Here is a 15,366-nt window from a genome sequence, read left to right on the forward strand (position 1 = left end):
TTGATACTGGGGCACAGTGTCTGAGCTCCCCAAGACAGGAGTTAACACATCTCAACCCTCCACCAAACTTTCTCATCCTCTACCACAGGGCACTGGAACCACAACATGAATTTTGCATCCAAATTACTTTCAACATATATATGTTGTGTGTATGTATGTATGTATACTCATTTCTTGATGTGCAGTTAAACAATGTATAGATTAACATAAATGTGGCTTCGATTTTGATTTGATTCACCTGAGTGTTAAGTCAAAAACATTTTGATACATACTTTTACATATGTATGTAGTTTTTTCTATTATGATAGAGATAAATAGAGAGAAGTGTAGAGAGTAGAGGGAGAGAGACAGAGACAGAGAGAGATCGGCAGCCTGCTCCACTGCTTTTGAAGTTTCCTCAATGTAGGTGGGACCCTGGGTCTCAAACCCCAGTCCTCACATATGGTAACATGTTCTCTACTGGTTGTGCCCTTGCCTGCCATTATCATCATCATCATCATCATTTTTTATACTAAATGAAAATATTTATTATTTCCAAATTCTCACATTGCTTTTATAGTCCTTAGCACTTCATATGATTTTTATTCTATTTATTCAGTATAATTTTACTTAAAGTCACCAGTTACCTCCTATTTTAAGGAATCCATGATCTTTTTGCTTATCTCATTTTATTCTGAAGCATTTGACATTTTATCATACATTCATTACTGAAGCTCTTTCCCCTTTAACTCCCTCTTAAGTGCTTCCTTATTTTCCCTCTACCATTTCTCAAATATTCTTTTGTTTTCATTTGCACATTCTTCATTCTCTAGTTGTAATTTAAGCAGTGATAATACCTGGAGCTTATGTTTATATTTATTTTTCACTTGGCAAATAATCTTTGGGCAAATTTACTAAATCCATGCATAACTTAGTTTAAAACCCAACTCTGAAGGTGATAAAAATAATAAAGAGTAAAAGAAATGTTCTCTGTGTAAGTATATCTCATATTATAACTCCTTTCTGAGGCTGTTTTTTGAAAATGTCATTTAATTTCTCTGTGCTTCCATCTGTGCAATGGTGATGATTATTTTGTTTTTCACTTTGTATTTTTGAGATAGTTAAATGATATGAGTGAAACTCCTGTCACATATCAATTATGAATTTCATGTAATCTATTATTAGTATAGAAGTACCTACTTATTACTTGGAAAAACCCACATAGTTTTGTACTAAAGCTTTACATTTTGTATTTTTTCCATCAATATTTAACTCTCTACTGTACATTCCTAGAGATTATCAGTGTTTTCTCTATAATGTTTTACTGTGTGTGTGTGTGTGTGTGTGTGTGTGTGTGTGTGTGTGTGTGTGTGTGTGTGGAGGGGGGTCTAGGGTCCCTCAGCCATGCATAATTACACTGATCAGGGACATTTTTTAATTTAGAGAGAGGGAAAAAGAGGGAGCCGGCAGCACTAGAGTGTCTTCTGTTTCTTTAGCTCCTCTCAAGTGATTCTGCAGTCTGAACTTGGGCCCATGGCAATGCAGACTTCCTACTCTTTGAACTCTCTCTCCAGCCCTTATATTTATTTTTTCTGTATGGCTAGCAATCACCCTAACATCCTGAGAACAAATTCACTCTTGGAAAAAGGTAAGCTTTAGTGGAAAAAATGAAGAAGACTGCAGTACTTGTTAAGAAAAAATAGATAGTCTAATTGTTTGTAGATTATATTGTATCTTCTCTCAAGGTTTACATTTCTTTTTTTTTAAATTTTTTATTTAAGAAAGGATTATTGAACAAAAACATAAGGTAGGAGGGGTACAACTCCACACAATTCCCACCACACAATCTCCATAACCCACCCCCTCCCCTGATAGCTTTCCCATTCTCTAGCCCTCTGGGAGCATGGATCCAGGGTCGTTGAGGGTTGCAGAAGGTGGAAGGTCTGGCTTCTGTAATTGCTTCCCCGCTGAACATGGGCGTTGACTGGTCGGTCCATACTCCCAGTCTGCCTCTCTCTTTCCCTAGTAAGGTGTGTCTCTGGGGAAGCTGAGCTCCAGGACATATTGGTGGGGTCTTCAGTCCAGGGAAGCCTGGCCGGTATCCTGATGGCATCTGGAACCTGGTGACTGAAAAGAGAGTTAACATACGAGGCCAAACAAATTGTTGAGCAATCATGGGCCCAAAGCTTGGAATAGTGGAGAGGAAGTGTTAGGGAGGTACTCACTGCAAACTCTAGTGTACTTCTGCTTTCAGGTATATATTTTGCAGTAGTTTATGGATACGTGTGAACATAAGCTCTCTCTCATAGAAACTGGTGTATATCTAAGTTATGGGACTTTGTTAGAAAGTGAACCACCTGAGATGAAATTAGAGTGTACTATAAAAGGAAAGGTCTCACCCGAGTAATGAAGCTGAAGGGTTGTCATTCCACACGTGAAGTCTCTGGACACAGTCTGAGGTGAAGCATGTTGAGGTGGCAATCGTTGCATTGGTTAGGTTGTGATCGGCGGATGCAATATTATTTGGTTTGGATTGGGAGAGGCATACGGGAAAGTGGGCCCTATCCAAGGGTTCCAGGACTGGGGGAATTAGGGGCTCTATAGTGGAGATGTGAGGTTCCTGCTGTCTTAGGGTTCAAAAAGACAATCAATAGTTAATGTTATTATCACATTATTTGGTAATTGGGTTAACTTTGAAAAGTCCTTTTGTTAGGGTTTGCTGTACAGTATCCAGTATCTTGTATATAGCTGTGCTATTGGATGCTCCTGATCTACTTGGTCTAGGCTTTTGAGAGAGTCCGCATATCAAATACACAGCCTATATATTTAAAAGATTCAGTTTGTGTTTTGAAAAACTTTGAGACATACAATAGATTTTCCCCCTCTCATATTAATTAACTACTGATTTATATGTCTACATTTTGCTAGGAGTGTACATAAACACCATTCCCACCACCAAAAGACTGTGACCCATCCCTCCCACCCACTCCCACCCCACACTGGCCCAGGAAGCTGCATGTCTACCCCTCACCACAGGGTTTTTACTAACACCCAACCAAAAAGAGGTGTGTACTCCTATGTTCATAGCAGCACAATTCATAATAGCTAAAACCTGGAAGCTACCCAGGTGCCCAACAACAGATGAGTGGCTGAGAAAGCTGTGGTATATATACACAATGGAATACTATGCAGCTATCAAGAACAATGAACCCACCTTCTCTGACCCATCTTGGACAGAGCTAGAAGGAATTATGTTAAGTGAACTAAGTCAGAAAGATAAAGATGAGTACGAGATGATCCCACTCATCAACAGAAGTTGAGGAAGAAGATCTGAAAGGGAAACTAAAAGTAGGACCTGATCAAATTGTAAGTAGGGCACCAAAGTAAAGACTGTCACAATTTAATTTGGAAAATTGACCACACACTTACAGTGATCCTTTTCCCTTATGAAAATATGTTATAAAAACTTAGTTTATTTTATATCTATTTCTTCTTTGTAAATTTCATTGCATATCTTATTTCTGTAGAATGATTTTTATTACCTCAATAGTATTTAATTCCAATGCACTTTTTTGTGAAGACATGATTATAGTCTTTGTAAATTTTTTGGTAAATTACTATGTGAAAATATTAAAGTAATTGTTGTTACTTTTGAGTATACTCATCCTACAAATCATTTTCAGAAACTATGATACTCCCACATTGTACAAGTTATTATATAGTTGAAACTGAAAATCAGTAATATATATTATTATCTTGCTAACCTTATACTTTAGATCTAGTGATGAATTTTGCAATGCAAAACTTCAATGTAAAAATGAAAATATATGATGTTACTCATTGACTATTCTGAAAGAGATAAATGAATATCATGAAAAAGAGATTTTTTGGGGTGATTAAGAAATATATGTGTTTTCTGTCCCTGAGTAGTTATACAGTAGTTATACTAATAAACTACTTTTCTTTTAAAAATAAGCATCATACATAAATATTATATTAAAGTCATATACACTGTATATAAAAATTAAGAACATTTATAAAGTCTTTTCTTCATTATAAAAATTCCTTGGCTATTATAATAGCTATATAGACATACATATGTATGAATGTCTTTGAAGCATCTATAGATGTCAGAAATATTTCCAGCTATGACTATTCTATCATATTGTGAATATATGTATATATATTCTTTTTTATTTTAAGTGCAAGGTCTAGTACAATCTAAGCCTTTGCCTTGGGCAAGTTATATTTTTCTCCTAACATCTCACTTTATAAAGCTTTTCAATTATTAATATTAATATAAGCATATATGGTAAAATTTAAAAGTAAGACAATGTATTTAAATACTAGATTTAGACCAAGAAGTGGTGCATCTGGTTAAGTGCACACACTATAGTGAGCAAGGTCCTGGGTTCAAACCCCTGGTCCCCACCTGTAGGAGAAAGCTTTACTAGTGATGAAGTAGAGCTGCAGGTCTCTCTGTCTCTCTCCCTTTCTATCCCCTCTCCCTCCCAATTTCTGTATCTATCCAATAATAAAAAAAAATAAAAAGGGAAAGTTTATGTGTAACCAACAACCTAAAATTAATAATAATTAGATCCACTTTTAGAACAGACTATGGCTTCCTATTCACAGAAAGCTTCTTCTTACCCAAAAAATAAACATTACAACAAAATAACTCAATGAATTTCATGAGTGACCAGTTATGATTTCTTGTAAAGGAAGGGACATAACTGTCTAAAGATTGGTGATTGCACATGGATAACAGAAGCAGTAGAGGGGAAGGAGCAATACTCAAGCTAAAATGTGGTATTTCTAGTAGGCACTATATTTTCAGTTATTTCAGGGGGTCGAGAACACCTGGTTAAACTCACCTATTACTAAGTACAGGGACCAGGGTACAACTTCTGTTCCCCACCTGCATGCTGTCTGCTTTATGAGTGGTGAAGCAGGTCTGTAGGAGTCTTTCTCTCCCTCCCTCTATTTCCCTATTTTCTCTCAATTTCTCCCTGTTGTATCTAATAAAAAAATTAGAAAGAAAAAAATATGACTGCTGACAACAGTGGATTCATACAGCCAGTAGCAAGCCCTAGTGATAACCCTAATGGTAATTTAAAAAATTATATATAATTTCAAACCCATGTGGCAGATTTAAATGGTAAATGCAGAAGTAAGAAGTATTTGGTCCACTCAAGAACTTACTGGCTTACAAAAAAGGAGCTCAGGACTAGTGTTCAGAGCTATAGGGCCTCGGGCTCCTGAACAAACCCATGGAACAGTTCAGAGGAGCCAAGGAACTCAACAGTCTATCTCTGTGGCATCAGTGAAGCCAATAAAACTCTAAGGCTTCCCAGCTACCATAGATACCCTTGTGATCAGGAGCCAACCGCCCTGTAGGAAAGAAAAAAGAGTATGATGTCAAAGAAGAGTTTCTACATTCAAGAATCAGTCTGAGGAGAGAAGAAAATCTGGGATCAACACTCCCACTCCAGATCAAGACTCTGCTTAAGGGATATCAGACACCATAATAGTATATCACTTCTTAAAAGCTTCATCACTCCCTCCCCTCCCCAATTCACTTACAAAATAGAACTTAGCATCACCTGTGGCCAACGACAGACACCAAAATAGGTAAAACTAGAAAACTGAAAATAAGTTGAGGGACAGGTAAGTAATAACTCAAATCCGGAATAACTATCAGAGAAAGAATTTTGAAAATATATTGTCAAATATTTGAAGAAATACAAAGTTCTCAATTTAATATGGAGAAATAGTTTAAAAAGCATTCCATTTTATTCTAAAAAGTCAGTTGATAGGAAAATGGAATACTTGGAAACAGACTTACAGTATACTTAGGACATACTGAATGCATTCCAGTCTCAAATCTCGGGTCAAGGAAGTAGAATTACCCAAGGAAAAATAAGAACATGGGAGCTGGGCGGTGACCAGCAGGTTAAGAGCACATGGTGCAAAGTGCAAGGGCAAGCGTAAGGATCCCAGTTTGAGCCCCTGGCTCCCCACCTGCACGGGGTTCTCTTCAGGGGTGATGAAGCAGGTCTGCAGGTGTTAGTCTTTCTCTCCCCCTGTCTCTTCCCCTCCTCTCTTTATTTCTCTCTGTCCTAACCAACAACAACAACAGCAATAACAACAACAATAATGACAACAACAATGACGATAAACAATAAAGGCAACAAAAGGAGGAAGAACAAACAAACAAACATTGGGCCAGGTGGTTCAGCACCTGGTTGAGTGCACATGTTGCAAAGCACGAGTACCCAGGGGTTGGAGCACCTGGTCCCCACCTGCAGGGGCGAAAGCTTTGCAAGTGGGAAAGCAGGGTTGCAAGTGTCTTTCTTTCTCTGTCTCTCCCTTCTGCTCGATTTCTTATGGTCTCTATCTAGTAAATTAAAAGATAATTAAAAAATTAAATGTCACCTATTAAAGAAAAATAACAACGTCGGAGGGAGGCAGAAGACAAAGTGGTTATACTCTTTGACTTCAAAGTAGGAGAAAAACAGTTTAGGACAACTTTTCAGGAGATTGAAGACTCTGTCAGAAAAGCAAATATCAGAATTATAGGGGTCACAGGAGAAAAGGAGAAAAAGATAGGATCAGAGACCTTATTCAAAGAAACAATGGTAGATTTTTTTTTTTTTTCAAATCTGGGATATTGTCAGGACGTAGATGTTTAGGAAGCAGAGAGAGCATCCAAATTCCTAAGCTCAAATAAACTTATATCAAGAAACATTACTGTGAAACTATCCAAAATCAGAGGCAAAGAAAAATAATTGCAAGCTGCCAAATAAAAATATAAGGTGATTTATAAAGGCTGAATAGACTTTCATCAGATTTTTCTGCAGGAACCATGGAGGGATGGAGAGAATGGAGTGGTGTATTTGAGGTTCTAAAAGACAACTAGCATTCACATATACCTTATCATGCAAGACAACCATACAAATATGAAGGAGCAGTCAAAAACAGTACTAGGCATACAAAAGTTTCACATTAGCAGACCTTTCTTGCAAGTTGTTGAAAGGAGTGCCACAAAGAAAGAAACAAGGCACATTTAACTGTCAAGATTTGATACTCAGTAAAACAGATCTAGAAACACGTACCATAGAAATATGAGGTAACATTAAAATATGAAAGAGAAAGAAGAAATGGTTAAATGTTTCCAAGCAAAAAATGGTAAAACAAGAACAGGTTTAAATATATATATTATATACAATTTTATGTATAACACATTTAAGTTCATATAGTCCATTGTCTTAAAAAATGTATTAATGTTTTAACAGTGATTAACAAGTCTGTAAGATAACAGGGGTATAATTCCACACAGTTCTCACCACATCTCATCCTCTCCATTGGAACCTTCCCTATTCTTTATCTTTCTCTGGGAGTATGGACTAAAATGCTTGATGGGGTGCAGAAGGTAGAAAGTCTGGCTTTTTGTAATTGCTTCTCTACTGGACATGAATGGTGGCAGGTTGATCCATACCCCCAGCCTGTTTCTGTTTCCCTAATGTGATAGGGGTTCTGGAGAGGTGAAATTCTAGGACACATTGGTGAGGTTTTCTGCTTGGGGAGGTCAGGGCTGTACCACTATGTCATTTTCTCTCTAATACTTTTCCAGTCTTTTTTTATATCATTTTTGTGTGTTTTTCTCATTCTTCTTATGTATTATACCTTGAGGTTCTTTAATTTGGTGCTTATGTTCAAAGTTTTCTCTTCTATAGTTTATATCTATCACTGAATGACCTGCAAGTCTTTGAAAGACAACTGTCAAATGGTTGACAAATGATTTTGTTCATATGTGGAATATAAATAACTGAAGCACATAAGCTATTTTTTAAAAAAGTAGTCAAACTGTTGCTAAGACTTTGTGAAACTATGCTGTTTATCCTTGGAGACAGAGGTGAGATCCATCATGGGGAGAGTGGACATCATGAACTATAGTGGTGGATGCTGTGTGTAGTCTTAGGATATTGTAAAGTATTAATAAATCACTGGTAAAAAAATAAATAAAATACTAGAGTCAATTGAAGCTACCATATTATGTTTTCCTATGCCCCCCCTAGGACCGATGATGTTGGTAGAGTAAAAACAGATAATAAATATGCTTTTGTTTCATCTGATATAAGTGAAAGGTTTTTATTTTAGAATAAAATGTCTGCATTCAATTGTTCTGTCAATTTCTTAAGGAAATGTTGACGTATGGGTACCTTTCTACATTTTTCCAAAACAGCTGTCAGTACAAGTAAAAAAAAAAGACTTTGTTAAGGCTGTCTTTGTTTTTATACATGTAACAGATTATTTTATTTTATTAATATTTTGAAGCATAAGAAAATAAGCTTTGGAGTATAAACAGTGTTTTTGACTAAGTATTTTATGAAAAATATACTAAAAACAGATGAGGTATTTGTAATGCAAATAAAAATGAGAGTATTAAATCCCTACTATTAATTTTGCCATGTTTTTTGCTGTAATAAAATGTTAAAAAGCAGGTACATTGTAATCACCTGAACTTAAATAGTATGATACCAAAAGCACCTTTGACAGTAGGGAGTAGAATTGGAAATTCAAGTCATAACAATGCATGCAGTAAATCCCAAAGATAGGATGTTGGGTTACTTTTTAATTTATGAGGAATAAAATAAAATTGATAGCATGGTTCTATATAATAGTTTGCAATCTTTATGGACCATAGTGATATTTCAAAAGAAAAATATATGTGTGTATATTTAAGCCTAATTACTTATTATTAGTAAAATAATTGTTTTCTGAATTAAAAAGAAAATGGATGAAAGAAAGAAGCACGTTCTTTATTTTTTCCTATCTGAGTGGTAATATATGCGATGTTAAAACAAAAAATAACATATAATGTATATTACTCATGAGATGCCAGAGTCTAATCATTAATTAAATGATTGATACCTTTTAAATTATACTGCTTTGGAAATAACGTAGTTCTTTTGTTACAGGAGATAACTGCAAAACCACTGACTACAGCAAGATGAAGAGCATGCTTTTAGATTTACAAAATCAAAAATACATCACACAAGAAAATGAAAACCCCAGTGGTGATGACATATCTCGGAATAAGTTGTTGGTGGATCAAATGTTCAGATATTTTGATGCTGACAGTAATGGACTTGTAGATATAAATGAACTAACTCAGGTATGATCCATGATTAAACCCAATATTTTATTTAGATACAGTATATATACTATATATTTGTTTGAGTTTATTCTAAAGGAATATAGATATTTGTAATCAATATAGCTAAAGAAAATGCAGCAAGGTAGAAGATAGATCACCTCTGAAATGTACATCGGATCTGTTTCTTAAACCAGTTACTGGTTTAAGCCTTGGTACTACATGCAAAAGCCAAAAGGGAAACTCCATAGAAAATTGAATGGTACTTTGTCTACCTCCTATTTCTCAGCCCTTCTCCCGCCTTATACTTAAGAAGTAAAACATAACTTAAAGCAAAATCAGCCTGGCTGTTAGGATGCGTGTGTTAGCTTGCATGTGTGAGGGTGTGATACCACCAAAGAAAAAATAATAATAGAAATGTGGGTATCCAAAAATTTCAAAGAGTAAAATTCAACTTATCAGCAATATTAATTTCATTGTCTTCATAAAACCTTACTTTTTACCACTGATCCCATTGCCTACATGACTCTACCATTTGCATTATAGTTTTATAGATGCTGAGAGATAGAGAGAGAAACAGAGAGGTTAAGACACCGGCAGCACTGTTCTACCACTCTGAAATTTCTCCACTACAGATGAAGACAGGGGGCTTGAACCAATATCTTTCATGATAAGGTATGCACTCTACTAGAGGAATGACCATCCAGCCGCATTTATAAAATAGCTTTTACGAAAAAAAATTTTCATGTCAAAATGTGGCTATTTGACAGTTTTCCTTTCCTTTTCTTTTTTTTTTTTTTTTGCCTCCAGGGTTATTGCTGGGGCTCAGTGCCTGCACCAGGAGTCCACTGCTCCTGGAGGCTACATTTTTCCTTTTGTTGCCCTTGTTTTATTATTGTTGTAGTTGTTATTATTGTTATTGATGTCATTGTTGCTGGATAGGACAGAGAGAAATGGAGAGAGGAAGGGAAGACAAGAGAGGGAGAGAGAAAGATAGACACCTGCAGACCTGCTTCACCACTTTTGAAGGGACTCCCCTGCAGGTGGGGAGCTGGGGGCTTGAACTGGGATCCTTATGCTGGTCTTTGCGTGCTTTGCACCATGTGTGCTTAACCCACTGTGCTACCACCCCGACTGCCAATAGTTTTCTATTCTTTATATACATAAGTGAATTAGCATTTTCAATCTTACAGAATTATGTGATCACTCTAGATATATTCTAAGCTCTTTGCATTGTCTAATTTTCTTTTTTAAGAAAGATTTTTTTTTTATTTTTTTAAATCTATTTTATTATTGGATAGTAGAGACAGAAAATTGAGAAGGGAGGGAGAGGTAGAGAGGGAAAGAGATAAAAAGACACCTGCAGCCCTGCTTCACCATTCATGAAGCTTTCCCCCTGCAGGTGGGGATCAGAGGCTTAAACCTGGGTCCTTGCTCTGTGATATGTACACCTAACCAGGTGTGACACTGGCTGGCCCCTATTGTCTAAGTTTCCATCTTTCAGTAGTTTGCTTATTATTAAAGAGCATTAAAAAAAGAAAGCCTGCAAGATGCATAGTAAATAATTTAATTTAATATCTTGTTTTAAGGGGCATATTGTAATAAGCAAAAAGTTTTTATATGTGCCACTATGAAAAACAGAAGTATATTTTTGTGTGTGTGTCATCAAGAAAGACTATAATAAAGTAAACTGTTGGGGTGGGAGACAGCATAATGATTATACAAAAAGACATTCATGCCTGAGGCTCTGAGGTCCTTGGTTCAATCTCCAGCACCACTATGAGCCAGAGCTGAGCAGTGATCTAGGATCAGTTCCTGTCTGTCTGTCCATCTGTCTGTCCATCTATCCATCAATCCATCTATCTGTCTATCTATCTATCATCTATCACCTACATATCTATACATCTACTTCATAGTATTTCTCTAATTAAAATATTTTGAAAGGAAATTGTAATACCTGGAATTGACATTTTAAGATCGTAGTGGGTTGTGATGAAAATACAAAATAGAGGGCCATATGGTGGTGCACCTGATTGAGTGCACATGTTACAATGCGCAAGGACCTAGGTTTGAGCCCCCAGTCCCCACCTTCAGGGGGAAAGCTTTATGAGTGGTGAAGCAGGGGTGCAGGTGTCTCTCTCTGTCTCTCTCCCTCTCTATTTCCCCCTTTCCTCTCGATTTCTGGCTGTCTCTATCCAATCAATAAATATATTAATTTTTTTTAAAAAGAAAGTTTAAAATAAAAAGAAAATACAAAGTAATGGGATTCAATTTTCTAAAAATTGATATGTAAATTTTAGGGGATAATAACTAAAAACCAGCTCAGGATAATTGGAAGATAATGGTAAAGATCCTTGATGATTTCTCTATCGTCTCAATATTTTATCTTGAGGAGAATTTTGCTATTGTGAATGACAATATTATTTTCTAAAAATCTTCAAGTAGTATGTTCTGTTTATGTCCCATCATTCACCTTTCATAGTTAATTTTATGGTGTATTTAAAATTATGATGGGCTGGTAAAATAGCTCACCTGGATACCATGTGCATAATTCAGTTATAAACCTGGCTTCCAAAGCACTGAAGGAAACTTCGGTGCTGTTCTCTCTCTCTCTCTCTCTCTCTCTCTCTCTCTCTCTCTCTCTCTCTCTCTCTCTGTCTCAGTTGGTTATGGACTATTGAAGCAGGCTTAGTGACTCAGATTGGGGAAGGGAGAAGCACTAAAGGGAGGGTGAAGATCTAAGTCCCTTAAGTTGCATAGGATAATGATTGGAGTGGTACCCACATCTATATTAGTGAAGTGTGCAAGTGTATTCTCATGCCAACAACAACCCTGAGAATCAATATTTCCTCAATAAACTGATACTGAAGTTGTAAAAAAAAAAAAAAGCTGCATCCTAGCTTGTTTCTACTCAGAATGAGGATGCAAAGCTGAATACTCTCTGCTTGTTCAATCTGTGTCCTAAAGGCAAAATAGAAACAGAAAAAAAAAATGTTTTTCTGACATCTATTATAATAAAGTACTAACGCTACAGATTTAGTGTTCTACTTGAGCTCCGTTTCCACAATCTAGAACGTTATTTTAGTTTCATCTCTGTTATCTGGATTTCTCTTTTTTGCTCTCAAACTGCCTTTTCCAGTCATAAAGAAGTCAGCTCTTTCTTTGGGTCTTGTTGACCACATGTATGTATGTATGTATGTATGTATGTATGTATGTATGTATGTATGTATGTATATGAATTTCAAAGAGAAGGGAGACAACTGACATTTGGATTATAGTACACTAATAATATTTTATTATTGTCAATAGTAGTGTCTTCTGAATATGTGAAAGTTCCTCCACCCCATCTGTGCTCTTCAGAAACTAGACAAAAGAACATCTGAATGAATATTTGACAGAATAGTAGAGGAGTTCAAAATTTATAGTCTATGCATGGTTGTAAATTTTTAAGTAAAGTTCAGCATCAGGGAGAATTGGGAATCTTCAAATGACAAGGTTTATCACCTCATTATTACTCTGAGTGTCAAAATGAGATTTTTCATTGAGGAAATGTTTACAGATGAAACTCTCTTTTGATGATCTCCCCCAAACAACACTCTTCTAAGCCACAAAGGGGAGGCTAGCTAGTTGGGGAGTATGATTGCTTCTTTGAGTAAGAAAATGTCAAAAGACAGACAAGAACAAGGAGGAGGTCCTTTAGTTCTGCGCAATAGATGACAGGTACTGTAAGAGACCTAGGATAGACTATTTAGTTAGTTAGTTAGTTAGTTAGTTAGTTAGTTAGTTATTACCAGAGTACTGCTCAACTCAACGTTGGATTATAATGGTGTGGGAGATTGAACCTGGGACTTTGGTGCCTCAGGCATGAGAGTCTCTTTCATGCTATCTCCTGCCACCCCCTCCCCCATAAGAAATGCTTTTAAGATCTTCTTGGGGAGGTAAATATCATAATGTCCACAGGGAATATTTTGTTTTTATCATCTTTCCTGACTGTATTGAGATAGAATGGATCTGAGACTATTACTTTTATTATGATTCCTGTATTTATTAAACAATTGGCATTTTTTAGGGGCAATTATAACTTTCTAAATTCAGTATAAGAAAGAGGTGGGCGGGCAAAATAACTCACTTGGATTGTGCGCTTGCTTTGTATCCTGCATAATCTAGGTTTCAGCCTAACCTTCACTGTACTAAAGAAAGCAATGTTACCTCTGTTTCTGTCTTTCTCTCTGAAAAAGTCAGCCTGGAGCAGTGAAGATTCTAATGCCAACAAAAGGATGGAGTGGGGGTGGAGGTAGGAGGGGAGAACAACTATCTGCATAAATCCTCAGGCATAAGCATTTGTCATCTTCCTATCTAGTCCTATATATTTGATCCTCAGGATAAAATGAAGGGACAGAAAAGTCAACTAAATTCAGAGGGATGACAACGCGGGTTTATTAGCAGCAGACATTTGGAAAGAAATGTGCTTCTTCTTAGAGCTCTTACTGCTTGATAAAATAACCGACTGTAGAAGTTCAGTAAGCACAGTTATTCCCTTGTGATCCTGAGTTTAAATAAGCAGCTGTATTAGGTATATTGACTTAGCTTTTTCTTCATTTGGATGCTGTCATCTCAGTACGTTGATTCACATTAGGAATGCATATTAGGATGAGAAATTGTGTTAATGTGCACACATGCCAGCTCTTTATTAAAATAATAAAAAGAATGACTTGTTCATAGAATTTAGATTATTATGTTATACATATTTGACTTAAAAAGCCATTTGCTTAATGACTTCCATATGTGAATACATTTATGAAATTAAATAAAAATCAGGAATAAATAAAACTAAATATTTTTTAAGGTAACAGGATGGGCTGGCATTGATGTTTTCGCAATCTTTTAAGTATCAGTTTTCTCTAATGCTAAACCTCTTCTACCAGTGAAGGAATTTATTTTCATTTTTGAGTTGAACAAACTGACTACAACTTCAAAGATTTCTTCAGAGGTGCTAGTGTTTAGTTGGCATACTTTTACTTACCATTAGATGAGTAAAAATCATTTTATCTCCTAGGTAAAAAGCTATTGTAGTGAGGACAAACTGAATAGGAATAAATAAGCACATTTATGAGTAAAATAAATAAATAAGTAAGTAAGTAAGTTAAGTGAGGATCTCCAGGAAATACCATGGTAATTAATCCTCCTTAAATGTTAAGAGCCAGGGCCTAGGCAGTAGCACAGAGGGTTAAGCAAATATGGCGCAAAGTGCAAGGACCAGCATAAGGATCCTGGTTCCAGTCCCCAGCCCCCCAGCTACCAACCTGCAGGGGAGTCACTTCACAGGCTGTGAAGCAGGTATGCAGGTGTCTATCTTTCCCCCTCTCTGTCTTCCCCTCCTCTCTCCATTTCCCTCTGTGCTATCCAGCAACAATGATAGCAATAACAACAATAGCAACAAAAACAACAATAAACAACAAGGGCAACAAAAAGGAAAAAATACCCTCCAGGAGCAGTGGATTCATAGTGCAGGCACCGAGCCCCAGCAATAACTCTGGAGGCAAAAAAAAAAAAAAAAAAAAAAAAATTAAGAGCCTATAAACCTATCAGGTATAGAACAGAATAGAGTAGAAACCTGATATTTGGCTTAGAATAGCAAAGTCAGTAGGGAGATCCTAGAAGTAGTAGGAATTTCAAGTGCTAAAAACTTTTAGAGTAATAATAATAGCAACAATTAGCACTTGCAGAAAGATAAGGCCTGTAAATATTGATATAGGTGCAGCTGAGGGCTTCAATAAAACCAATAGTACTTCCAACTGTTACTAGAAATATTGATAAATATTTTCAGAATGTTATTTTCTATTGTACTGTGACTAACATTAACATAACAATGAAAAATTCAGATTTATATATATATTTTTAATAATTTATTTCTTTATTGGGGAATTAATGTTTTACATTCAACAGTAAATACAATAGTTTGTACATGCATAACATTCCCCAGATTCCCATTTAACAATACAACCCCCACTATGTCATTCATCATCTTTCATGGACCTGTATTCTCCCCACCCACCCACCCACCCCAGAGTCTTTTACTTTGGTGTAATACTCCAATTTCATTTCAGGTCGACTTGTGTTTTCTTTTCTAATCTTGTTTTTCAACTTCGGGCTGAGAGTGAGATCATCCCATATTCATCCTTCTGTTTCTGACTTATTTCACTCAACATGATTTTTTCAAGGCCCATCCA

At 36.1% G+C, this 15,366-nt stretch overlaps 1 protein-coding gene across 1 annotated transcript in view; it reads left to right on the forward strand.

Annotated features, from left to right (window-relative positions):
- Positions 1–15,366, forward strand: part of FSTL5 (follistatin like 5) — a 736,076-nt gene that overhangs the window by 393,233 nt on the left and 327,477 nt on the right. Inside the window, exon 5 of the mRNA XM_007529584.3 lies at positions 8,961–9,157. Within this exon, the coding sequence (XP_007529646.1) occupies positions 8,961–9,157 (197 nt within the window). The remainder of the gene's footprint in view (positions 1–8,960; positions 9,158–15,366) is intronic.

Source organism: Erinaceus europaeus, chromosome 19 (assembly GCF_950295315.1).
Source record: "Erinaceus europaeus chromosome 19, mEriEur2.1, whole genome shotgun sequence".
Taxonomy (NCBI): Eukaryota; Metazoa; Chordata; class Mammalia; order Eulipotyphla; family Erinaceidae; genus Erinaceus; species Erinaceus europaeus.